Genomic DNA, 27,618 nt, shown 5'->3' on the forward strand with positions numbered 1-27,618 from the left:
CGCGAGTGGAATCACCTTCAAGCCACGCAAGCACTATCGCGATCTGACGGCTAATGAAATGCGGATGAAGTGTGAGCGCAGCCCCCCCCCCCCCCCCCCAGCCATCAAACCGACTGCAGGCCGGGGTTAGCAATCATGCGCTCCAAGTGTTCCTCCTGATGTTAATTGTCCGCCTCTGGTCTTGTTCCTCCTTTCTGCCCCACTGCGGCTATTAACACCAAGAGGCTAATGTCCATCTGGTGCTAAGTAGTGATCTTTTGACCGTTCCCTCATGATCTGAATAGCAAAGCGTTTTCTTTCTGGGAAACGGCATCGGTGTTCTTTAACACACACACACAAAGTGTTGTCGGGCAGCACGCGCACCAGATTTGTTTTGTAGCTCTCGGCGGGAAAAAGAACCCCAAAATGCATCGCTGAGCTTAATGTGACTCACCGCGGCGAGTTCAATGTGGTCGTACTTAGTTCTCCCCAGAGGCGACGACAACGTGCAATTATCACATTGTCGTCGGTGTGATTCATTCCCGCCTGAACTGGAGCCGCAGAAAGTGTTGAACACTCAGAAACTGCGTTTGAATACTCACACAGCGGGAACAGAGGAGCGCACCGACCGACCGCGAGATTTATGGAAACATTTAAAACGAATAAAATGTGACATAATGGAAACTCTTGCTGCGCTGCCTTGGAACTGATCTTTTAATCATTAGAAAACAAAACTTACACCGCAGCGTTGTTTTTTTAAGGGGAAACCAAAATCAACACAATGTGAAATCGGCATCCTGCGATTTCAACGTTAGCTCAACCTCGTTTACTACGGGAAGTGTGTGGGAGAATGACTCCTCGGAGACCCGAGGCCGACGCGACCGCTCACTCCTCACCCTCCAGACGGCTGCCTCTCATCACAGGGTGCTGCATGCAAGGTCAAAAAAGGGTTTCGTGCACTTTTCTGAGCAGGTCGCCGTCCCTGCGGCGCTTTCAGAACACTTAATTGTCAACGGGTGGTCCTCCAAGTAAAACAAAAAGAGACAATTTTATAAAGAAGTTTGCTCAAATAGCCCGCAGAACTTTTAACAACGTTTTTAATCCCCGGTTTTAAAGTCATCGAGCACTTTTAAATGAGTGAAAAGCTGAGTTAGCTCATTAAAGACCTGAAAGTAGAAGTCTAAGCACGAGTATGATGAACATGCAGGACACTGTGGTACATTTTACGTTGCAATCAATAACCCAATTTAAAGGTTTGCTCATGAACCCTTCAATCCGGTGAATAGTTTATAGATTAATCAGCACTTTTATTTAGAATTACGCTATTTTATCACAACCCTTGAATCATGTGACACGTCGCGTATCGCCAGATTCCGACTCTCACAAAAAGATGAAGTTCCATCTGGAACCGACAATGATTCTTCAGATTGATGCCGTAGAAGAACCATGTTTGGTTCCACAAAGAACCTTTCAAACCAGGGTTCTCTAAATAACCATTTGCTTTAAGAGTTCTTCAAAGAACCTATAAAAGGAAATGGTTCTTTAAAGAACCCTTGTTAAAACGTTCCTTGTGGGACCAGAAATGGTGCCTTAAAGAATCCTTTTTTAAAGGTTCTTTTAGACACCTTTATAGGTTCTTTGAAATCTCTTTAAGGAAATTGTTCTTTAAAGAACCCTGGTTTGAAAGGTTCTTTGTGGAACTCGACATGGTGCCTTTAAGAATCATTTGTTGAAGGTTCTCTGAGACACTTAAATAGTAACCTATGAAGGTGTCTCAAAAAGTTTGACTGAATAGATCTTTGGTGTTCATTTATCAGTCTATCTAATTACGATGTGTTTAAATGCCGAGTCATGTTATTCAGCCAATGATGTCTCCATTGATTCGTTCATATTTAATTCAATTCAATTCAATTCAGTTTATTTGTATAGCCCAATTTCACAAATTACAAATTTGTCTCGGAGTGCTTTACAATCTGTACACATAGACATCCCTGACCCAAAACCTCACATCGGACCAGGAAAAACTCCCAAATAACCCTTCAGGGGGAAAAAAAGGGAAGAAACCTGGAGGAGAACAACAGAGGAGGATCCCTCTCCAGGATGGACAGATGCAATAGATGTAATGTGTACAGAAGGACAGATTTAGAGTTAAAATACATTCAATGAATATGACAGAGTGTATGAATAGTTCATAGTAGGCATATTCCACGATGGAGACCTCCACGATCCATCAGGCAGATGGCGGTGGGGAGGAGGAGTGGGCGGAGTCTCAACAGGACAGTGGCGTAGTCAGAGGCAGGAATTCCACGACCCAGACCTCAATGATCCATCAGGCAGATAGGATCTATGTCGTCTCATAGGGTCCGATGACCCCATGAGACGTGAAGTCAAAAGGACTCCGGGGAGAATGCAGAGTTAGTAATGTGTGATTGAGAGATGAAAATTCATCCTTAAGGAGAGAAAAAGAGGAGATAGGTACTCAGTGCATCCTAAAACGTCCCCGGCAGCTATAAGCCTATAGCAGCATATCAAGGGCTGGACCAGGGCAAACCTGATTCAGCCCTAACTATAAGCTCTGTCAAAGAGGAAGGTCTTAAGTCTACTCTTAAACGAGGTGACTGTGTCTGCCTCCCGGACTGAAATTGGAAGCTGGTTCCATAAAAGAGGAGCTTGATAACTAAAGGCTCTGGCTCCCATTCTACTTTTAAGACTCTAGGAACTACAAGTAGTCCCGCATTTAGTGAGCGTAGCTCTCTAGTGGGGCAATATGGTACGACAAGCTCCTTAAGATATGATGGAGCATCACCAATCAAGGCTTTGTAGGTTAAGAGAAGAATTTTAAAAGTGATTCTTGATTTTACTGGGAGCCAGTGCAGAGCAGCTAGTGCAGGAGTGATGTGATCTCTTTTCTTAGTTTTAGTGAGAACACGAGCTGCAGCATTCTGGATCAACTGGAGGGACCTAAGAGATTTATTAGAGCAGCCTGATAATAAGGAGTTGCAGTAATCCAGTCTCGAAGTAACGAACGCGTGAACCAATTTTTCTGCATCTTTTTGAGACAAGATGTGCCTGATTATGAAATATTACGTAGATGAAAGAATGCAGTCCTTGAGATTTGCTTTACGTGGGAGTTAAAGGACAAGTCCCGATCAAAGATAACGCCAAGATTCTTTACAGTGGTGTTGGATGCTAGGGCAATGCCGTCTACAGAAACCACATCACCAGATAATTGATCTCTGAGATGCTCAGGGCCGAGTAAAATTACTTCGGTTTTGTCTGAGTTTAACATCAAGAAGTTGCAGGTCATCCATGTTTTTATGTCTTTAAGACATGCTTGAATTTTACAGAGTTGGTTGCTCTCCTCTGGTTTTATCGATAAATATAGTTGAGTATCATCTGCATAACAATGAAAGTTTATGGAGTGTTTCCTGATAATATTGCCCAAAGGAAGCATGTATAAGGTAAATAAAATTGGTCCAAGCACAGAACCTTGTGGAACTCTGTGATTAACGTTGGTGGTTATCGAGGCGTCATCGTTTACAAATACAAACTGAGATCGATCTGATAAATAGGATTTAAACCAAATTAGTGCCGTGCCTGAAATGCCAATCGACTGCTCCAGTCTCTGTAACAGGATGTCATGGTTAATGGTGTCGAATGCAGCACTAAGGTCTAACAAGACCAGGACAGAGAGGAGTCCTTTATCTGCTGCCATTAAGAGGTCATTTGTAATTTTCACCAGTGCCGTCTCGGTGCTGTGGTGTTTTCTAAATCCTGATTGAAATTTCTCAAATAAACTATTATGATGTAGAAAGTCGCACAACTGATTTGCGACCACTTTCTCAAGGATCTTGGAGAGGAAGGGGAGGTTAGAGATCGGTCTGTAGTTAGCCAAAGTGTTTGTCTTACAGCTGCTGTGGTTCTCTCCACCAATCATAAGCCCCCCTCTTACATGAATACATCATTACTTACTGCACTTTTTTATGAAGTAATGGTGTAGAGAAAGACTGGAAATCCGGCATGTCTTCATTTTGGATTAAATAAAAGGCTTCATCGTGGACACGTCGGTTAAAAACATTTCTATTTTCCTGAAAGATTACAATAACCATGCATTGCCATATCTGCATGTTTCTCTAGGCAGTATTTACTTGGCTAAATTGTGTTTGCTTTCCCCGCTCACTTTGGATTGAGTTGATGCGAACAAGCCACACAAGACACACAAAATGTCGCCTGAAGACAAAAAACTCCATTGACATTTAGATTGCACAGTTCTCTATGCAAGTCCGCGTCTAGCTGGATGCTCTGGATTTATGTTGTATCCTTTGTCTTCTACGTTTGATTTGACAGCAGCTGTTACAGTGGAACTGGATCTCCGGCTCAATGAAAGCATCCTTCATTGACGATTGGTTTGATACCCGTCATTACACCTTCCACATGAAGCTATTATGATGGAAGACGTTTCTCAAGAGACCCGATACATTACAGGGGAGCGACAGTTATGGATAATTCAGTGAATACTTTCTGCTAAATGTGAGAAATGGAGGTTTGTTTGTTGGCACAATGTCTAATGGAGCTGTCAGGCTGCATGCAATATAAAAAAACGTTAGCCGGAGGCTATCGGGGGGGGGAGCTACGCATTGATTTAACATCCGGAGGAGAAAGGCCACGCTTTGAGACGTGGGAAAGATCCAACAGCACAACACACGTCAATGATGATATCAGAGAGTTTCAACTCCTCTGGATGTCTGGAACAGGTTTTTTAGAAATTGACAATAAATCCGAGTTTGACTTTGAAACCGAACGAGAGGCAGAAACAAAGGAAGAAGCCGAGCTTCGTGAGATCCTGTTGTATTGTATTATATAACAGAAGCCAGAGTCTGAGTGAAGAGAGCTTCTATCTGGATGGATTCAATTTGGGTGGGAGGTGTTTTATTTCGGCTACCTGGAGAGCGCATCTCACGTTTTTTTAAATTCTGGATCTCGGCCCCATTTAATTTGTTCTTTCTCTGCTGCATTTTTCTCCCTCTGCCCTCAAAAAAGTCGATATCGGCCCTCGAGATAACGCTGGATGTCTCCATCAGTTTGCTGTGTGAAGACGAAAAAAAATCCAAGTTTTTTTCTATTGTTGGATGAGAAATCACATCGATTTTATGGACTCAGACAAACAAACAAAAACAAAGAGAGGATTCGTCGAGGGAATACAAATGCGGCTTACCCTCTAAATCTTCGGCCTTCAAAAACGCTGCGACGTGATGTGATTTGGAGCTAAAGACGGCCATCTTGCCGCATTGATTTGAGCGTAAACCAACCTTTGAGAAAAGGCCTTCGAGGCGTCACGTTGACTGGAGGTAGACGCTGCTGGCCGGAGCTGCCTCCTCAGAGCCAATCATTGGCCGGAAATGTGCTGCTGATTTTCTGCCAGGAGTGATTTTAAACTCCGCCTGGACGTGGGTCAACGTGAGCCGCCCCTCGCTCGCCGACGGCCCGACAAAAGGGTCCAATCAAGGGCCCCCGTGGTGATGTAATCAATGACCCAAGACTTTAATGTGGGGGGTGGGGGGAAGTGAAGCCGCCTGATTTCTTCTCCCTGCTACTATGCACAGCCTTCGGATAACACACTGCGGGTGCAGGTGCAGGTGTACCGCTTTAATTGGCGGAGTGATTGGGTTGAGGCGGTTTTTAAGAAGTTTTTTATCCTCACGCCGAAACACTGAATTCGGCTCTTTCGACCCTCAGTTTTAATTCCACGGGAGCTTAAATGTGATAAAATTTGCGTCTGTCCAATTTCTTTGTTTCTATTCGCATAATGTTGGATTCATTGAAGCGAGCGTAGCAGATATGTGGGTGTGTGTGTGTGTTTTTTTTGTGCTGTCTAGTTTTTCATCCCAGAGGTAGAAGGTGAGGAGGGATAAATAAACACAAAGCAGGCCTGGGGTTGATGAATATAGCAATAAAAGAGGCGGCTTCAGATTCAATGCCTGTGAAGCTAATGGAAAAAACAAACTAACAACGCTTTACTTCATTTCTTGATATCTTTATTAGCAATCATTAGAATCCCATTGGTCCCTGATATAGATGATATTCTGTTATAACATATACAATACATTAAAGATGCCTGGTCGATTCCCTCCAAAATATAGAGCTGAGCTCTGTAGTTTTTAGCGAATCTTAATCAAGCTGAAGTAAATAGTGCATTTTCTCAGGGACTACTTTCAGTGGCTGATTAATTATTAAACATTTGCTGCTGTAGTGAAAGTCAGCAGCGGGGTTTATTCCCACTAAACACCAGCGCTCATGTTCATCGTGGTGAAGGAACAGGTTATGTTGATACCTCCATCCTCATCCCTCTCCTTCATCCCAGCTCGTCTGTTTCCTTCCCTTTCTGCATCTCTGCTGCGCTTAGTGAGAGAGGAGAAGTGGAGGCTCTGCCAGAGACTCGTGTACAAACAAATATGTGCATTGATGTTTGTGGCACTTCCTGCTCGCTGCCAACAGAATTCGAAAAATGGCCCCGATGCATCCCTCACGCTGTATCCGCTCCGACTGTCGTTCCTCCGTCGCGCCGAGAATTGACCCCCGAGAGCGCGGCGCACAACGAGGTGACGTCTGTTGCTGCCAACAGTTTCTCAACACGTCCTACGGCGTGGATTCACCGAGTCATCCCCGAAGACGCGTTAGCTGCTTTTCCCTCGGCTAGACGAGCAGAAAGCGAAGCGCCCGTCTCTCTCCGGCTCTGAGGGTCTCACGCCTCTCGCTGATTGATGCCTTGATGCGGATTTCTGTTTTAAAGGCACAGAGGAGTTCTGAAATGGCATCGAGTGAGTGTGACTAATGTACGTAACTACGGGGCGTCGTTATGACTCGACACATCGGATCACAGCCTGTGCATTGATGCTTTTATTATGAGGCCTTACGGGATACATACTTACGTACTTCATTCTCGTGGACGCCGGGAGGGAGTTTCGCCCACTTGGACCTCACAAAGAAAAATAAGTTATTTGCGTGTTCAGGTCACTTCAGGGTCACCAATGCAGGTGTGCGGAAAGAACGAAGAGTCTGGCGTTTCCTTTTGGCCGTGGCCGTTTATTTCTCTTTTTAACACCTGTGTTTACCTTTACTTCCTGGTGCTCTTTTAACACCCCCTGTCACCCGGGTTACGCCCCTTTCCTTAAAGGGCCCTCGTGAATGCGTCCTTAGTCCCCTACATTATGCAAATTTCACACAAATGTTCGAATGAGATAAAACTACAAAGGGGACAGGCATTTTGGACGGACGTGAATGTGGACTGCGAGGCGGTAATTCCAGTTTTATGAATTGATCCATTAGCAGAAGTACACCTCGATGCAATCTCCCTCAACTCCAATTCCAATTTCCAACCAAAACCAATAAAAGCTAATGTGTTTTTTATCTATTTTTCTGAGCTCTTCCTCTTTCGTACAGCTCGCCGCTCAGCTCAAAGGTTTATTGTTTCCACGTGTATCATATTATAACCTGACCGGGTTTATCTGCTCCGCAGGTCCGTGGGGGCGATGCATGGGCAGCGACTGCGGCCCGGGGGGCAGCCAGAGCCGGGCGGTGTGGTGCGCCCACGTGGACGGCTGGACGACGCTGCACACCAACTGCGAGCAGGGCCGGCGGCCCTCCAACCAGAGGAACTGCTTCCGCGTGTGCGACTGGCACAAGGACCTCTACGACTGGGAACTGGGCGCCTGGAATGCGTGCGTGCCGGTTTCGGCGAGGACCTTGTGGGGCTCGCGGCCGTTCCTGTGCAGCGGCGGCGAGGAGGGCGTTCAGACCCGGGAGGTGGGCTGCGTGCTCCAATCGGACGCGTCTCCGGCGGAGGACGCCATCTGCGAGTACTTTGAGCCCAAGCCCCGCCTGGAGCAGGCCTGCTTGATCCCTTGCCCTCAGGATTGCGTGCTCTCCGAGTACTCGCCGTGGACGACCTGCTCCAAAACGTGTGGAACGGGCCTCAGGAACCGGGTGCGGAGCGTCCTGGTCCCGCCGCTGTTTGGGGGCGCGGTTTGCCCCAACCTCACTGAGTTCCAGACGTGTACACCGGGGCCGTGCACGGGTCCAGAGGGCATGCACAGCCTCAGGGTGGGACCGTGGACCCCCTGCGCCCTCCCGCAGACTCGAACGGCACGCCAAGTGAAGCGCCGGAAAGGAAAAGGCCAGGGGCTGAGGGAGCGCGCCGGGGTCAAGGACCCAGAGACCCGGGAGCTCATCCAGAAGAAGCGGACCAGGAACCGCCTCAACCGGCAGGAGAGTCCGTTCTGGGACATCCAGGTGGGCTACCAGGCCCGGGACGTGACCTGCATACACAGGAATGGCAGCGCTGTGGGACGCAAGTGAGTGAAGTTCATTTTTATTTGATTCCATTGTAGTGCTTGTAGTGCTTGTGAACAATATTATTCTATATAATATACAAAACAGAAAGACTGAAAAGGTATAGGTAGAAGCAAAACATGCTTATATATTTCTATCCTAAATTATTATAATCAAATAAATCAGAAAATGTATATAAAATAAAGAAAAATAATAAATAATATATATATACAAGCATATATATTTATATATACATATATTTAAAAAAATCTTCCATATACATACGTTTCAATCACAAGTCAAAGGCCATGTCTTGAATAGGTAATTGATTTAGACCTTCAGTGGGTACTATTACCCCAAATAAATGCTGTAATTATGAATGTTTTAACCCGTGTCTAATCTAGCCTCTGGCCATGACATCATCATAGCCGCGAGCTACAGAGCACACACACACACTGAATCAAATAGTTCTCAATTCCCTCTCATTTCTCAGCAAGAAGTCTTTTGCTGAAGATGATTAAGATGAATATTTTGATTCCACGTGGTACAAAAAGTGTAGAAACCCACAGCTGCTCTCCACCTCTCAGACCGTTGTACACATCGTGTACTGCAGGTACTCATGGGAAACGCCTCCTACGTGGACATCAGACGGTCGGGAGGTAATCGGCGGTTCTTTTCAAAAGAGACACTTCTTTGGTTCTCCTCCTCCGTTCCTCGGCTAACGGTAACTTTAAAATTCGCCGTTCTTCCACGAGGAACTTTGGGATTTTTTAGAAGTCTCTGATCTCCAGGAAAAAATCGGTGTCGGAAAAAGCCGAGCCGCATCTGTCACATGCGGCAGCACCCCCAAGATGTCATCAATTATGCACCGAAGCTATTCCTCGATGCTTTTGTTTGGCGCCGAGCTCTCGGGTTCAAACAGTTCAAAGGAGCCGTAAAAAAACAAAACCCCGCAGAGCCCACAGGAGCATCAATATTAATCCTTGACTTGTTTATTTCTTAAAATATTAATAGTTGTTTTTGCCACAGAAAAAAAAAAGTGGAACAAACTTCCCAGCGCGGCGATAAGCCGGTCGTCTCCTCGCCAGACGCCAAACTTCTTCCTCACTTCCTTTGATGAACATCTGTCATCGAGCCGTTTCCTTTGCCACAGTCCTCCCTGAACACGGACGCTTCCTCGCCACAACGCTCGCTTCCTATTAATCAAGCTGGCGTCACGACCTTTGAGAATTATTTCATTGTTTTTGGCGTGCCGCGTCACGTCATTAAATTAAAGCGTCCACCGTGGTGCGGTAATTGTGCCTCTTCTTGTTCTTTTTTTCCCCGCCTTTTCTCAGATGTTCTTAAAGAAGAAAAAGAAAGAAAGCTTCTTTTTAATCACTTGACCCATATAGAATTATGTTTTTGGACCGTTTCGTCGCCCGTTTTTTAAAAATTCAGCTCAAATAATGAGCCTCGAGTGTCGAAATATGAAAACTTTCCGACTGCTTGAGAGCCCGTCGGAGTCCATTGTCAGTGTGTAAAACCTTCAGGCTTAAAAAATTTGCATTTGTCATCATCTTACTTATTTAAATAGGGGATGATTGTGTCCTCGTTCCGTCTGGATGACTGAGATGAAGAAATAATGACTCCCTTTTTTTTGGTGTGCTTTGAAATCTACCCCAAAACGCACTCGCTCATCGAAGAAGGCTCAAAGGATCCAGATGTGGCGGGAAAAAACAAAAATGGGTCATTGGCTGCATGAGAGGCTTTTTTTATTCTTTCTTTTTTTTAAACACGATAAGTTAAAAACTGAGACAGGAAATCCAGCCACGGCGTTCGCTCTTCAAATTCCTCCGTGTCTCCCTCAAAACGGTAGGCGGCAGCGGGAAAAGTGCGTTCGGCGGGAAAAGCGCGTTCGGCGGGAAAAGCGCGTTCGGCGGGAAAAGCGCGGCAGGAAATCTTCAGTTCCAGTTTTTCCCATGGGAGTTTCACCCAAAATAAAACACACCCGGCTCGTACGTTCCCTCGTTCACGTCTCGAGTCGCTGGAGGTCGAAGTGCGGCGGCGAACGTCTAAACGAGAGGTTTCTAAATGAAGCGGAGCCGTAATTAGCGCTAATAGCTCGTCGTCTTTCCCGAGGGGGAAAGACATCCAGACTGAGGAGCGGGAGCTTTAGTTAGAACACATTTTCTAATGATTCGGAAGGAGCCCCGAGGAGAGGACGAGTTATTCATTACGTCTAAATGTCATTTAGACGATCAAAAGACGCGCGCGAGGGATTGATCGCGCGAGGGGAAGTTTGTTTGTTTTGGTTGTCTTGAGACGTTTTCCCGCCACCGCGCTCCTGTTTTTACTCCTGATGGGGAAACGGATTACAGAGTGAGGCGCCGGTCAAGGGCAGAGGGGTCAAATGAGGAAGCTCCACCTCCACCGCCACCGCCAGCTCTCTCGGTCGCTCAGAGGACATCGAGTGCACCGAGAGGGTAACGGAGAGATGTAACGAGCAGGTGTATAAAAGGATCCGCCGTTGGAGACTTGTGAGGCTCGTAAAAAGCCAACTGTTTGTATTTTAAACTTCAGAAAGAACCGCCGTTAGCTTCCTGAGTGTTCATAACCTTCACATTGAAAATGCGGAAGGTTATGTTTTGATCGCCGTGTATTTATTTATTTATTTGTATGCGTGTTACTCGCATAACTAAAAAAGTATTAAACCGAATCGCATGAAATTTGGTGGGATGATTGGTTATTATACGGGGACCATTTGATTAGATTTTGGGATCGATTGGGTCAAAGGTCAAGGTCAAGGTCATGAAACGGTCAAAATCTTCTTGAATCGCATGATATTTAGTAGGATGATTGGTTATTATCCGGGGACCGTTTGATTAGATTTTGGGATCTATCGGGTCAAAGGTCAAGGTCATGAAAAGGTCAAAACATTCTTTTTACCATAGCGCGGTCAATTTCTATCCAATTGGCATGCAACTAATGCCAAAATGTTCATAATTCAGTGCCCAATCTTGTGATAGGCGAAGGTATGCGCTCTACCGAGTGCCCGTTCTGGTTATTGCTGCTTTTCTCTGTTTCATGTTGTTGACACGGATAACCACAAAACATATTGGGACGAATAGATTTCACATTTGTTTTATCAGATAAGAAGATCGATTCCTCTCGGACGCCACACAGCAACGCTCCAGCCGATTAGCTTAGCTCAGCATAAAGACTGGAAGTAGACACTGTGCCCACCTGCACCTTAAAAGCTCTATCCATCCAGTTTGTTTGTTTCTTTGCAAAAGATGCAGTTTAACTTCCTGTAGTACACGTGTCCTCTTGTTAGTACCCGTTTGTGGTTCCGCCATCTATCTCACGACCCTCCTTCTTTACCCCCCAGCCTGTGCACACCGAGGGACCTGCCGCCGACCGTCCAGTCCTGCGTCCTCCCCAAGGACTGCCGAGTGACCGACTGGTCCGAGTGGGGCGTCTGCTCCAAAGCCTGCGTGGACTCCGCCTCCCCCGTGGGCCGCCGCGCTCGCAGCAGACGGGTGCTCCAGTTCCCCGTGGGCGAGGGGGCGGAGTGCGCCGCGCCGGAGGACTCGGAGGCGTGTGAACCTCAGGGGGAAGGGGTGCCGCCCTGCTCCACGTGAGTCCACACACACACCCCCGTCCTCTGTGGTCACGGCGTTGGTACGAGCTGCAGGGTTCATCCTGTATTCCAGGGAGGAGGAGAACAAATAGAGATGCAGTAAATGCATTCAACCTGACGGAGGCTGCACCTGCTTCCTGTTGGTTTCCCTTTACTCATATCACCCAGCTAATTTGTACTCCCGGGTGGCCTGTGTGTGCGTGTGTGTGTGTGTGTGTGTGGGGGAGGCAGCATATGGAGATAGATTAGTATAAGTGCTTGGGCTGGTGCCAGACACACAGTAGAGACAAATGGAGGGAGACTGCAAGAATATCTGAGTCCCACACACACACACACACACACACACACACACACACATATCCAAACTGTAGGCTCACAGCTGGCATTTATTCCCTCAGTTTCATCCTCCTTCGTCTTTATTGCAAACATATTTCTGTTGGTACGCTCATCCTGGAGTGTTTCTTTTTTTTAGATACTTTTCTTTCCTTCTTTCTTTCATTTTGTCTTTCTTTCTTTCTTTCTTTCTTTCTATCTTTCTTTTCTTTCTTTCCTTCTTTCTTTTCTTTCTTTCCTTCCTTCTTTCTTTCTTTCTTTTCTTTCTTTCCTTCTTTCTTTCTTTCGTTCTTTCTTTCCTTCTTCCTTTCTTTCTTTAGAAATCAAACATTCTTTTATTCGTGGTTTCCTTTCACGGTCTTTTTTTTTACGTCACTGTCCCGTCACATGATGACATCATCGCCGGCTGAGGTATCCATCATTATATTCCCAAAACTTGCGTCTCTGAAGACCCGTTGTTCTTCTGTCGGGTAAATAAATGATGAACTTCCCACATTCCCCAAAGTACTTGGTCCCGTACTTCCTGTCCGGCAGTGAGCTGGTCAGGGGCCTCGCTCCTGGTCCTCCGACCCCTTTAGAGGTCGTGAGCGTTCTGCACACGCTTCACACGCCCCGCTCTCCTCCTCCTCCTGCAGCTACACCTGGAGGAGCACGGAGTGGAGCGACTGCCGGGTGGACTCGTTGCTAGGCCAACAGGACCGTCGGCGTGGCAACCTGACCGGGCTTTGCGGGGGAGGCCTGCAGACCAGGGAGGTGTACTGCGTCCAGGCCAACGCCGAGCTCCTGGGATACCTCGAGGACCTCCGAGAGAAAGACAAAGGTAACAAAATAATATAATAATGACGGAGTTCTGTCGCATTAATGCCCAGAAATACAGACGGGAGACGCTTATGATGCACCTGTATTGTCCGATTTCACTCATTTTTTATTAAAATAATAACCTTTTAGTGCATCAACACTCAAGCAGGAAGTAAAAGCGTATAAGATGTATATTATATGCAATAATACTGAATTTAATTGAATAGATCGGCCACATTGAGACAAATATCCACCTGTTTACGTCGGTACCGGTCCAATATCAGTACCGGTGCATCCCTACTTTGGGAATATGAGTCAACACGTCCAAAAAGTGTGATGTAAATGACATTTAAAGATCAACAGATTATAACAACAATATCAGTTAATCATGAATTATTTTACCGATATGTTTTCATACACGTGCATGATTCATGTTGAAGTTAAATAATTAATTTACGCACTTTCTCCTTTGCTTCAAAATGCCGCCGTTCAGTATGAAATAACCAATGAAAATGTTTCATTTCTGTCACTTGTGTTTGTCCTCTGCTCCTCCTCCACCTCGACACCTCCTCTGCCATCTGGGATTTTTCTATCTGGGAGCCGACGTGTTGACTCGCGTCCAAATATGAAAAGACGTGCGACATTCCCTCCGCGTTGATCGTCACCGGAGCGTGTTTTATTTCACATTTTATTCGTCATCGTCAGGTTTTTCTCTTTAAACGTTAAAGCGGCTCTCGCTTTTAAACCCACAGCCAGAGTCAAACGAGGATTTGTCTGTTGCCCCCCCCCCCCCCCCCCCCGCTGGGACTTCTGGTCACGAGTGCAGTGGCGACTTAGAGTCAAAGCTGCTCTCTCAAAGCGGCCGTTAAACACATTAGTTGAGGCCGAGCTTATGGAGAGGTGAGATGCTGCTCTCAAGTCAGGGCGACGCATTCTGGGGGGGGAATGTTCATGGATACGGGGCCAAGCCCAACATTGTGGTAATAATTATTATTATTATAATAATAAATAAAATAATAATTATAAATATAATAATAATTATAAATATAACGATATTAATAAATATAATAATATTAATAAATATAATAATAATATATTTAATAATAATAATATATAATAATAACAATACCAATTATACATATAATAATAATCACTTCATTAAAAAATATATATATTTCTCAAGGAACTTAGAAACATTGTTTTTTAAATAAATGTATTATTACTATATTTATTTATTATTATCTTTTTATTCAAAAAAAATATAAATAAAAAGAAAAAATAACAAAATTATTTAAATATATAATATATATAATGTAGAATGATCATTAAAACAATTACATTCATTGACGATTCGTTTTTAACATGTGACATAGGTATCTGGCCTGTTAATGTTGATTTGTCAGCCGACACAGGATCGCAATCGGTGCAATTTAACAATTATGCTGTGTGGAGTGAGGAAATATATATCTATATATATCTATATATATAGATATATATAGATTCAAGGGTCATTTCTGTCGGTCAACTCATAATTTCAGTTGTATTGATCGCAGGAGGCCGGCGACCGTCTCCTATCGATACTGTAACCAAAGTCAACACCTCAGATCTCACAGCGCCACGAAGACCAAAACAAATGAGTCAAAGTCTCCAGTGAGACTCGAATAAATTGGATCAGAGCGGCGTTACCCGACAACGTGCAGCCCCCCAAGCCCTCACGCGGTGTTTATTATAAGAGCTGCAGTCCCTCGGTGGATTGGTAGATAATTGCATATCAAATACTTGTGTTGCTGCGTCGGTCTAATCCACATTTTGACATTATTCTCTACAATTTGTTCTGGCTCCAACACGGGAAGGCTGACATCATCACTCTTAATCCCACTAACAAAGCTCTCCTAGGATCCGTTGTTTTTTATCCAACAAGGGAAATTTAGCTGGCTGGAAGAAAAAAGGCTGCACAGCTCGTGCACAAGATCGAACTGCACTAAATATCTGGAAATGTCTTGCTTCAGATGATTTAACCTGCTAGACATTTATTGTATTGTGTATTTTATTCAGTCATTTATTGCAATACAATACAATATAATATACAAAACAGAAAAAAATATTATATATTCCTATCCTAAATTATTTATGATCCAGGGACTTAAAAAACACATCATTATTATATACTTTACATTCCAATTTGTTATTGTTAAATATGCACTAACTGACTGTTGGGTAGCGTTATCTTGCTAATAAATGATGATGAATATCAAAGGCAAAATATTAAATAGGTTTAATCACAATGTAAATTACATCTCAGGAAGATAATACAATAAAATTATCATTAAACCAAATGTCCGGACATTGTCGGCGAGGTCATTACAATTTTATTCTACAACTAAATGAATACTATTAAGCAGGTATTGACTACATTTACAAATTATTTTGAGATACGTTTAATATATATTTTATTCTCCTTTAAAACCATCCGATTCCAACGACTCGTGTGAGAATGGAAACAGCGCATGCACCTGAGCGGTTACACTCTGAAACCTGGAAGACGCCTGTGTGTGACTTGTGTGTGTTAGTGTCTGTACAGACGCACACACTCACAAAGTTCTTATCTTCTTGGTGCAGGATTTCTTGGGGTGGGGGGGGTAATCTCCCAGCATACCACACTGTAAGAAAAAAACCCGTAAAAAGAAGGTCAAATGAGTGGCAGCTACGGCTGCCAAACAAAAACCGTAAATTTAAGGTAAAATACCTTACTTCAAATAAAGGACGAAAACCATAAATTTACAGTAATTTTCATTAAAGATTTTGCAGTGAAATTACTGTTTTTTTACAGATTTTTCCTGTAATATTACAATCAAACACCTTAATTAAAGTGATATTTCTATAGGTTCTGCAGTGAAATACTGTTATTTTACAGATTTTTCCTATATTATTAGTCAAATACCTTCAATAAAGTGATATTTCTAAAGGTTTTGCAGTGAAATACTGTAATTTTACAGAATTTGCCTATATTATTAGTCAAATACCTTCAATAAAGTGATATTTCTAAAGCTTCTGCATAAAGACTGGAAGTAGACACTGTGCCCACCTGCACCTTAAAGCTCTATCCATCCAGTTTGTTTGTTTCTTTGCAAAGATGCAGTTTAACTTCCTTAGTACACGTGTCCTCTTGTTAGTACCCGTTTGTGGTTCCGCCATCTATCTCACGACCCTCCTTCTTTACCCCCAGCCTGTGCACCGAGGACCTGCACTTGACCGTCAGTCCTCACGTCCTCCCAAGGACTGCCGAGTGACCGGCCCCAGTCCCGAGTGGTGATCTGCTCAAAGCCTGCGTGGACTCCGCCTCCCGTGGGCACGCCGCTGCAGCAGGCGGGTGCTCCAGTTCCCCGACGTGCGGTGAGGCGGGTGCGCGCCCGGAGGACTCGGGCGTGGCCAGACCTCAGGGAAGAGATTGCTAAGCCTGCTCACGTGAGTCCACACACCCCGTCCTCTGTGGTCACGGGCGTTGAGTGCGAGCTGCAGGGTTCATCCTGTATTCCAGGAGGAGGAGAACAAATAGAGATGCAGTAAATGCATTCAACCTGATGGAGGCTGCACCTGCTTCTGTTGGTTTCACCCCTACTCATATCCTTTAGCTAATTTGTACTCCCGGGTGGCCTGTGTCGCGATGTGTGTGTGTGTGTGTGTGGGGGGAGGCAGCATATGGAGATAGATTATTATAATTAGCTAGTATAGTGCCGGAACACACAATGAGAGAACAAATGAGAGACTGCAAGAATATCAGGTCCACACACACACACACACACACACAAACACACACACACACACCATATCCAAACTGGGCTCTGGCTGGCATTTATTCCTCAGTTTTCATCCTCCTTGATCTTTGTGCAAACATATTTGTTCTATTCAATGCGCTCTGTCCTGGAGTGTTTCTTTTTAAAATACTTTAACCTTCTTTCTTTTCATTTTGTCTTTCTTTCTTTCTATCTTTCTTTCTTTCTTTCCTTCTTTCTTTTCTTTCCTTCCTTCTCTTTCTTTCTCTCTTTCCTTTCTTTTCTTCTTTACGTTCTTTTCTTTCGTTCTTTCTTTTCTTCCTTTCTTTCTTTGAAATCAAACATTCTTTTATTAAGTGGTTTTCCTTTCACGGTCTTTTTCGTCACTGTCCACGTCCACATGATGACATCGCCCATGGCCTGATGTCCATCATTATATTCCCAAAACACGTCTCTGAAGACCACTTGTTCTTCTATCGGTAAATAAATGATGAGCTTCCGCTCCCAAAGTACTGGTCCGTCACTTCCTGTCCGACAGTGAGCTGGTCGGGGCCTGGCTCCTGGTCCTCAGAGCCCTTTAGAGGTCGTGACGTTCTGCAACTTCACCGCCCGGCTCCTCCTCCTCCTGCAGCTGCCTGGAGGAGCGGAGTGGGCGACTGCGAATGGACTCGTTGCCCTAGGCCAACAGGACCGTGGTGGCAACCTGGCCGGGCTGGGGGGCACAGACCAGGGAGGTGTACTCGTCAGGCCAGCCGAGAGCTCCTGGGATACCTCGAGGGACCTCCGAGGAGAAAGACTAAAGGTAACAAGATATAATAATGACGGGTTCTGTAAGCATTAATGCCCAGAAATACAGACGGGAGGCAACATGATACCTGTGTGTCAGATTTCCTCATTTTTTATTAAAATAACCTTTTAGTGCATCAACACTCAAGCAGGAAGTAAGTATTATGAATGTATATTATATGCAATAATACTGAATTTAATTGAATAGATCGTACATTGAGATAAATATCCACCTGTTACGTCGTGCCGGTCCGATATCATTGCATCCCTACTTTAGAATAGTCCACTTGACGTCCAAAAGTGTGATGTAAATAGCATTGAAATCAACAGATTATAACAACAATATCAGTTAATCATGAATTATTTTACGATATGTTTTCGCCTGCGTGCATGATTCATGAAGTTAAATAATTAATTTCGCGCACTTTCTCTTTAGCTTCAAAATGCCGCCGTTCGGTAGCAAATAACAATGAAAATGTTTCATTCTGTCACTTGTGTTTATCCTCTGCTCCTCCTTTCGGCCCTCCTCTGCCATCTGAGATTTTTCTATCTGGGAGCCAGCGTGTTGACTCGTCCAAATATGAAAAACCGACATTCTCTCCGCGTTGATCGTCACCGGAGGCGTGTTTATTTCACATTTGTGCGTCGCCGTCAGGTTTTTCTCTTTAAGCGTTAAAGCGGCTCTACATTTTTTTAAACCCACAACCAGGAGGTCAAACGAGTTGTCTGTACCCCGCTGGGACTTCTGGTCACAGTGCAATGGCGACTTAGAGGTCAAGCTGCTCTCTCAGCGACCGTTAAACACATTAGTTGAGGCCGGGCTTGTGGAGGTGAGATGCTTGCTCTCAGAGGTCAGGGGCTGACGCTTACATTCTGGAGAATGTTCTATGGATACGGGGAATGAAGCCCAACATTGGTAATAATTATTATTATAATAATAAATAAAATAATAATAGTGCAAATACAATTATAAATATAACGATGTTAATAAATATAATAATATTATCGTATAATAATAATATATTTAATAATAATAATATATATAATAATATATTACCAATTATACATAAATAATAATCACTTCATTTAAAAATATACTATTTCTCGGGAACTTAGGCATTGTTTTTTAAATAAATGTAGTATTACCTATATTTCTTTATTGTATCTTTTATTCAAAAAAAATATAAATAAAAAGAAAAAATAACAAAATTATTTAAATATATTATATATATAATGTAGAATGATCATTAAAACAATTACATTCATTGACGATTCGTTTTTAACATGTGACACAGGTATCTGGCCTGTTAATGTTGATTTGTCAGCCGACACGGGATCGCAATGATTGCAATTGCTGAGGTATGCTGTGTGGGTGACCATGTCTATATATATCTATATGAATATATAGATCAAAGTCATTTCTGTCGGTCGCTCATAATTTCAGTTGTATTGTTAGTACTTGGGGAGGCGTGACCGTCTCTCTCGATACTGTAACCAAAGTCAACACCTCCAGGTCTGCAGCTACGAGGCCAAAACAAATGGTCAAAGTCTCCCAGTGAACTAGAATAAATTGGATCAGGCGGTGCAGACAGCGATACAGCTAAGCCTCGCGGTGTTTTATTGTAAGAGCTGCAGTCCCTCGGTGGATTGTTGAATGTTGCATATCAAAATACTTGTGTTGCTTTCACGGTCTAATCACGCATTTTGACATTATTCTCTCTATTTGTTCTAGCTCCAACTGCGGGAGGCCCCAGCATCATCCTCTTAATCCCACCCCTAACAAGCTCTCCTAGGGATCCGTTGTTTTTATCCAACAAAATTTAGCTGGCTGGAAGAAAAAAGGCTGCATGGTGCACAGATGAACTGCTGCACTAAATATCTGGAAATGTCTTGCTTCAGATGATTTAACCTGCTAGACATTTATCTGGCATTTATCTGGCATGAGGATCTGACATGGTCAACAAACCTGGTGCTCTGGTGACGACGTCGCGCCTCTACCTCAGGCAGCTGAAATTTAAATTTCCCAGGATCATGGTCTTCTACTCTGGAGCTGTAGAAGGCGTCCTGACAGGAAGCATCACAGCCTGGTTTGGCAACTGCTCCATCTCAGGACAGGAAGGCTCTGCTGAAGAGTAGTGATTGTTCAGCGCTGTGGAACCACTCCCACCCTGCAGGACATGCAGGGGTGCAGAACCAGAGCGGCAGGATCGCCAGGATCACCACCCCAACAACAGACTGTTTCAGCTGCTGCGGTCGAGCGAAACCTCATTAGTCAGCTGCAGAACAGGAGAGACTGAGAACGGGTTTCTTTCCTCAGGCCATCAGGTTGTGAACTCCGACCTCACCAGGACCCCACATGACCCCACACAGCTGCCCCTCTTAGGCACACACACACACACACACACACACACTTACTGTAAATATTGTGTTGTTTTATTTGTAAATAGTATTATTGCTTATTTGCTTGCACATTCCTATGAGCATTGCCACTTTCCTTCCTTGTACACCTGGCGTATGCCATGACAAATAAAAACATCTTGATCTTGAATCTTGGATCTTGTGTTAGTATTGTTTCATTCAGTCATTTATTGCTGACTACAATACAATATAATATACAAAACAGAAAAATATTATATATTCCTATCCTAAATTATTTATGATCAGGGGACTTAAAAACACATCATTATTATATACTTTACATTCAATTTTGTTATTGTTAGAAAATATGCACTAGCAACTGTTGGGTGGCGTTATCTTGCTAATAAATGATGATGAATATAAGGCAAAATATTAAATAGGTTTAATCACAATGTAAATTAAGCTGGCTTGGCGATAAACCGGGTCCTCTTCCTGCCATGCGTCGGGGGTGTGGCGGGACCCGGCTTCCCTCGGCCGAGCTGCATACGGCGTTCGGAAGTTTGACGGATTCGTCATTTTGATTTACTTTGCTAATCGGTGGCGCTTTGACTCTGAGTGAAAAGACGTTGATATCCTCGGGCGCTTGAATTCTCTGACATGAGGAAGTTGGAGCAGATTTAGCAGGCTGAGTCCAGGGTTGTAACCTTGAGGGGCGCTGTGACAATGTGAACATGCACCATGTGTATCCATGTGAAGTCTGGACCTTGTCATATAAATTACATATGAATGTGAGGTTGGCGTGTGCTTCTGAGCTCCACAGGAAGCATCGCCAGTTGGTGTTCACAGTGTTTTGAGAGGCAGTCTGCAAAAATAATCTCGCGGGGAGCCGGTGTACAAAAAGTAAAAAACATGTAGCCACTAGTGGCTGCCTAGTTGGGCTAAGTCCAGAAAAAAAATTAGCATATGGATGTCTTCAGGGTGTTATGTCTTGATGTATGAAATATGGGCAGTTTCATTATGTATGGCTGATTACAACGCATGTATGGCTGAGTTGCAACAACGACAATTTTCTTAAGCGATCGCGTTTCTTTCCAGAAAAAAAAATTTGCATATGGAAAAATTGTATATGGATGTCTTCAGGGTCATTATGTCATGATGTCATGAAAATAGACGGATTCCATTATGTAAGCTGAGTTACACCAGCGTCAATTTTCATGGCGAATGGCGTTTCTTTTCAGAAAAAAAATTAGCATATGGAAAAATTAGCATATGGGTGTCTTCGGGTCATTATGTCGCGATGTATGAAATATGGAGCAGATTCCATTATGTGACTGAATTTACAACAACGTCAATTTCGCCATGGCAGATAGCGTTTCTTTCAGAAAAAAATTAGCATATGGAAGGTAGCATATGGATGTCTTCAGGGTCATTATGTCATGATGTACTTAGAAATATGGGTGAATTCGTATAACCATGGCTGAGTTACAACAACGTCAATTTTCATAAGCGAATGGCGTTTCTTTCAGGAAAAAAATTAGCATATGGAAAAATTAGCATGAATGTCTTCAGGGTCGTGTCGCGATGTATGAGAAAATATAGACAGATTCACGTATATATTGTAACTGAAGTTGGTGTCTTTACAAATAAGGCACACCCTTGGTGTTCATTGGTCCATATCTTCTAGACGCAATGACAACATCTTTCAAATTTATGATGGCATAGAATCAATAATGAACCACAACAGGTTGTGTATGATTCGGACGAGCGTTTAGGAGAAGTTGAAAAAACAGTTTTTAAAGAAATTCGAGTAGCGAAAACTAAGTAGGCGGAGCTTAGGGTCTGAGAGACTTTTGTAGGCTGGTCAGATTCTGACCTGTGGACCAAATCTCAAGTCAGTGGTCGCCGGGGAAAGAAACTGTGCTACTGAAAAAGAAAGAGTTTGCTTGAGAACTATAGAGCCATTTCTTTGTCTACTGTCTGACTCAATATGAAATTTTCACGGTCTGTGCATGTTCCTCTGCTGGGCGTACAATTAATGTGAGCAGCGTTTAAACTCTGACACGGAAGAATAATAATAGCGTTACAATAACATTGGTTCCTCGTAGTAAACGAGGCCCTAATTACATCTCAGGAAGATAATACCAATTAAAATTATCATTAAACCAAATGTCCGAGGACATTGTCGGCCGAGGTCATTACAATTTATTCTACAACTAAATAAGATATACCGTAATGGTATTGACTACATTTACAAATTATTTTGGTCGTTTAATATATATTTTATTCTCCTTGGCTCATCAAATTCCATGACTCGTGTGAGAATGAAACAGCACTTGTACACCTGATTACACTCTGAAACCTGGAGCACCTATTAGTGTGACTTGTGTGTGTTGGTGTCTGTACAGGCACACTCCTGAAAAAATGCTATCTTCTTGGTGCAGGATTTCTTGGGGTGGGGGGGGTAATCTCCCAGCATACCACTGAGACCGAGAGGCAGACGGTGGCTCAGTGAAGTTTAATGCAGCCGGCGCTCTCTTCCTCCCCTCTGCCATTACTGAATATCACCATGCAAAAAAAAAGATACCCTCAACATCTGGAATCAGCTTACCGCCTCCTAAACCGTAACCTTAATCTGTACAGGGGAGTAACTCCCATCTGACCCGAGATCAGTGTCGCAGGCTAAGCAGTCCCCCTTTCCCAGTATTTGACAATAAGATTGACTTCAAGCCTTTAAAGGTGCATTTACACTGAGTCTATCAGGGGGGGGGGGGGGGGGGGTTGAGTTCCTACAGTCTTTAGAACTTTAAATCAGAGTGCGCCGCAGAGCAGCGACCGAAGACTCGAGAGGTTATTCGGACTCACGTTCTTTTTGAGAGTTAGACGAGAAAAATCCATCTCTGTATCCTCAGGTCGTTGCTTTGGTTTTCCATCTCGTGATGTTTTACCTGGAAGTCAAACATTCATTTTAGTCATCACACATTTGAGTTAGTCAACTCTTTCGGAGCTATTCGGACATTAGTAGGGCTGAGGTGAGCCCATGACTTTAAGAAAAGTGAACTGTTCCTTTAAATGCCTGGTAGACACTGAATCTCGTGATGATGGGCGTGTTCTTAAAACTTCTAACAGGTCGGTCACGAAATTTCTGTGTGTGTAGCTCATAGCTCCTTCTCCCCTGTCATTGCAGCGGGTCAGACCCAGAGGCAGCAGACGCCCAGTGTCCCCCCTCTCCTCTCCATCTCCTTCCAGATTACAGGTAGGTGTGTTCAGTCACGCTGACAACCAAGCTCCAGCCCCCCACACACACCCCACCCAGTTCAGTCAGTCTCCTCTCTCCTTGTTTCCTCTCCTCTCTATTCGTGCCCCTCCTCTTCCTTTATCATTGTTTATACTTTATTGCCCTCTCCTCTTCCGGTGTTGCCTTTCCTCGACTAATTTCTCCTTTTCTTCCTTCATGTATTCTTGTCTCCTCTCCCCTACTCATGTTCCTTCTCCTTTCCTATATCTGTCCTTGTGTTCACTCCCTATTTTCACTCCTCCATCTTTGTTCCTCTTATATCCTTACCCCACTAATTTCTTGCTTACACACTCCTTCCTTCCTTCCTTTTCTATTCTCCTCTGTCTTTGTTTCCTCTCTTCTATCCCTTTCATTTACCAATGTATCTTCTCCTATATCATCTCCTATCTCCTCTCCTCTATCCTTGTTTCATCTTCTCTTCTAATTTTAACTCTCTTCTATTCTTGTTTCCTAACCTCTCTCCTCTCCTCCCCTCTCTTCTCCTAGTTGTCCCTTTTCCTCTGCTCTCCTCTTTTGAACATAAAAATGTTTCACAAATGAAAAAGAACTAATCCGTAACGAACATTTAAATATTATTGATGTTGCGACTACTTTGAGTTTTCTTCCTCCTACTCTGACGATTTATAAAAGATATAGAAGAGTTATAATGACGTTAACTGAGTTAATGGCCAGACTGCCCAGAGGCTGCAGACTTAGGAAGAAGGCTGCAGGGAGGCGGGAAGAGAGGCTGCAGGCGGGAAGAGGTACGAACAGGAAGAAGCTGCGAACAGGAAGAGAGCTGCAGGCGGAAGAGGCTGCAGGCGGGAAGAGAGGCTGCAGACAGGAAGAGAGGCTGCAGACAGGAAGAGGCTGCAGACAGGAAGAGAGGCTGCAGGCGGGAAGAGAGGCTGCAGGCGGGAAGATAGTCACAGACGGAGGAGGCTGCGGAGCAAGAGGCTGCAGACAGGAAGAGAGGCTGCAGACAGGAAGAGAGGCTGCAGGCGGGAAGAGAGGCTGCAGACAGGAGGAGAGGCTGCAGACAGGAAGAGAGGCTGCAGGCGGAAGAGGAAGCTCTGGAACAGGCGGGCTGCAGACGGAAGAGGCACAGACAGGAAGAGATGATGCAGACAGGACAGAGAGGCTGCAGACAGGACAGGTAGAGGCTGCAGACAGGACAGGGAGAGGCTGCAGACAGGACAGGTAGAGGCTGCAGACAGGAGAGGCTGCAGGCGGGAAGAGAGGCTGCAGACAGGAGGAGAGGCTGCAGACAGGAAGAGAGGCTGCAGACAGGAAGAGAGGCTGCAGACAGGAAGAGATGATGCAGACAGGAAGAGATGATGCAGACAGGAAGAGAGGCTGCAGACAGGAAGAGAGGCTGCAGGCAGGAAGAGAGGCTGCAGACAGGAAGAGACGATGCAGACAGGAAGTTATTCTATGTAACGCAGGATTCATTCCATCGCATCTCAGTTCTGCACAATCGGAGGAGGACGGTCCCCCATGTTGTATTCCCAGATGGATCGATGCACAGAGATCGAAGCCGGCGTAGTTCCCCCATAAGACGTGGATTAACTCTCAGCAAACTCACTGTTTGACTTCCAGTGTATGTGGAGGAGGAATTAACCTTATTGCATTTCAAAAGTCACAGCGCAGTTCTGAGGGATGATGATTCAGCTCTCCTGACTCTGTGAGACGTTGAGCTCTCAGATGTCTCGGAGGACGAGTTGAAATACTGAAACGTCTGCTTGAACATGAGAAAAGGGTTTTTTAGTTTTTTTGGGGGGGTTGGAGGGGGATTCATTTAACGTTCTCTCTAAAAAGAAATGTTTTAAATGTATGACTCAATACTTTACAGAGAAAACATTCATGCTGACATGAGAACATGAATATATAATCTGCTCATCCCTGCTCTAAGTCTGATCTAAATCGTTTTCTCTCTTGTATTTATGATTTAGGAACAGGTGGAAAAAACATTAAAACTACAAACTGAAGTTTTAGTGAAGCTTTTATGTCTGAAATGAAATGTTTGCGGTTTTTATACCAGCCACCGTTAGTTATTAATGTGTATATTATAATGTCATCTGACTCACATCCACGGCTGCTTTGTGTGTGAGTGTGTAATTCTGTGTGTTGGTGTGTGTGTGTGTGCTGCCGGTGAGTTTGGGAAGCAGACGGAAATTGTGGCATACCAGGCAGAGGGGTTCGAACCCGGTCTGCTGAGTGAACAGGTCTCCCTCTCATCACCGGCAGCCTGTAATCACCAAAAGATACGTTCCCCAGACCCTAAAATGCACAATTTGCAATTACGTTCGGCCTCATGTTTTCTCTCAAATTACGTTACAAGTAAGAGGCAGTATTTCTCTCCAATTACGTTTGTATTTGACGTATTATAATTACAAATACGTCCTCTGATGAACGTATCTTTGCGTTTGTTATCTCTCTTTCTACAATGCTGTTATGATTGTAAAAAGCGTCCTCTGAATCTTATTATTTTGATTATATATGTTGTTTTCGCCTGCGTATTCAACAGCAATAAGCGTTGCGCCAACGGATCATATAGATTGGCGTAGAACATATTGGTGACTCTCCTTTATTTTCTTTTTTTTGGGTGACAATGCATTGAGTAAAGCTCGGCCACTATCACACCTCTGTCACCACCGTATTAGAGTTAGTCCCCTTTGGGGTCAAATCAACTGTCGCTTGTTGTAAAATGCGCATCTGTCCGTAATCTATACCATAAATTCATTTTAACCCTGAAAGTACGCTTCTTACCCAACTTTCAAAATAAAGTCAATTTGTCAGTAGGCGGGTAACAAAACGTCTATATTTGTTCAAACAATACCAATATAAAGAAGTGTACGCCATCAAAATCAATAAGAAAATGCTAAACAGTCAAACAACTCAAACAATAAATACTTCATGGCGTTATTTACAGGTGTGTTTACTTCTCATCAAACAAAAGGCAGGTACCGGAAAAATCTGGGAAATAATAATTTTGAGATTGTTAATAAACAGGTTGCCTTCAACCCGCAATATGTGCATGCAAAAACTAGCCGCCGCTTCACCACACACACACACACACACACACACGCGCAACAGAAACACGCAGACGCTCACATCGTACACACACACAGGCAGAGAGACACACATATTCCACACACTCTCTATGCACACTCTTACCGCACACACACACACAGACAGACACACACTCACGAACAGACACACACTCCACAGACAGACTTTACACAAAATGACAGACACACACACAGACACACACACTCACACAGACACCTCAATTTCCTTCAGACGCTCACGCCTTGCCTAGGCTACAGGCAGAATCACACACGCACACACACACACACACAAATACAGATACACACACATGCACGCCTCGCAGACCAAACCCTCCCAACCTCCCAATTGTCTCTCGGGTAAACCTGCTTTTATGTTGTATATTATATTGACTAAATGTAATATTCTTTGAGGTCGCCGAGAGTCCCCTCAAAACATTCCCACAAGAGAAAGAATTGTCACGTGCCAACCCATATCACGATCCTTAAAAACCGGTCTTTTAGTTAATTTTTCAGACTTTCAATCAACCAAGATCTGGATTCTTTCAGAATTCAAGAAGAGCTCTGAAGATATGAATACCCTATAGCGTTGGACCGATAGCTCTAGATTGAGACCCCCAAAAGCAGGTCAAAAGGTCGTGGGGCCTTATTACAAAATTTGCATATTTTTGACAAATTTTAGCGGCCATAATCTCTAAATATTCGTCGTCCCAAATTGAACACGAACCTCTCAGGACAGGGAGCCTACTGTCAAGGTTGATGGGGTGGGGTTCCTCCGAAACATACAAGTTGGTGTGCTCACAGAGTCAGGACTTGAAAGAGGGTGTGTGGTTTAACTCGTCTGAAAGACCTATTTAATGAGCAGGTGATTCTAGCTTGTTTTCTTCGAAATATGGGCTTAGCTTTCTTTTTGCAGATTGTAGCCCTCCCAAATGGGGCCCCAACCATGTCGGCTAACGGCATATAACACTTAATCCCTGCTTAGAGGTTTAAAAACCGGAAAAATGAATTCCTTCCTTCAATGATTGCTAACTCCTTATGGTGTTGTACTATATGAACAATTTCAATTATTATTCTACCCATTTAGGGTAAGCTAACCTGGAAAAAGCTAAAGCTCTGACATATTTGCAATTTAGCCCTTTGGACATTTTTTGAACCCTTAACTCCGACTATCGGTCCAAAACATGGGGTATTATATTCCAGGCCTCTATGGATCGAAAAAGTCAGATCTTAAGTTGATTGAAAGTATGAACATTTACTAAGTCTGGTTTTAGGATAAATACAGGGTTATTGGCAACA

The 27,618-nt window shown here is 44.0% G+C and overlaps 1 protein-coding gene across 1 annotated transcript in view; it reads left to right on the forward strand.

Moving 5' to 3' along the window:
- LOC130212711 (thrombospondin type-1 domain-containing protein 7A) overlaps window positions 1-27,618 on the forward strand; it is a 133,221-nt gene that overhangs the window by 25,663 nt on the left and 79,940 nt on the right. The window contains exons 2-4 of the mRNA XM_056443849.1: window positions 7,496-8,330; window positions 11,678-11,926; window positions 12,898-13,082. Of these exons, the coding sequence (XP_056299824.1) occupies window positions 7,496-8,330; window positions 11,678-11,926; window positions 12,898-13,082 (1,269 nt within the window). The remainder of the gene's footprint in view (window positions 1-7,495; window positions 8,331-11,677; window positions 11,927-12,897; window positions 13,083-27,618) is intronic.

Source organism: Pseudoliparis swirei, chromosome 22 (assembly GCF_029220125.1).
Source record: "Pseudoliparis swirei isolate HS2019 ecotype Mariana Trench chromosome 22, NWPU_hadal_v1, whole genome shotgun sequence".
NCBI classification, from domain to species: Eukaryota; Metazoa; Chordata; class Actinopteri; order Perciformes; family Liparidae; genus Pseudoliparis; species Pseudoliparis swirei.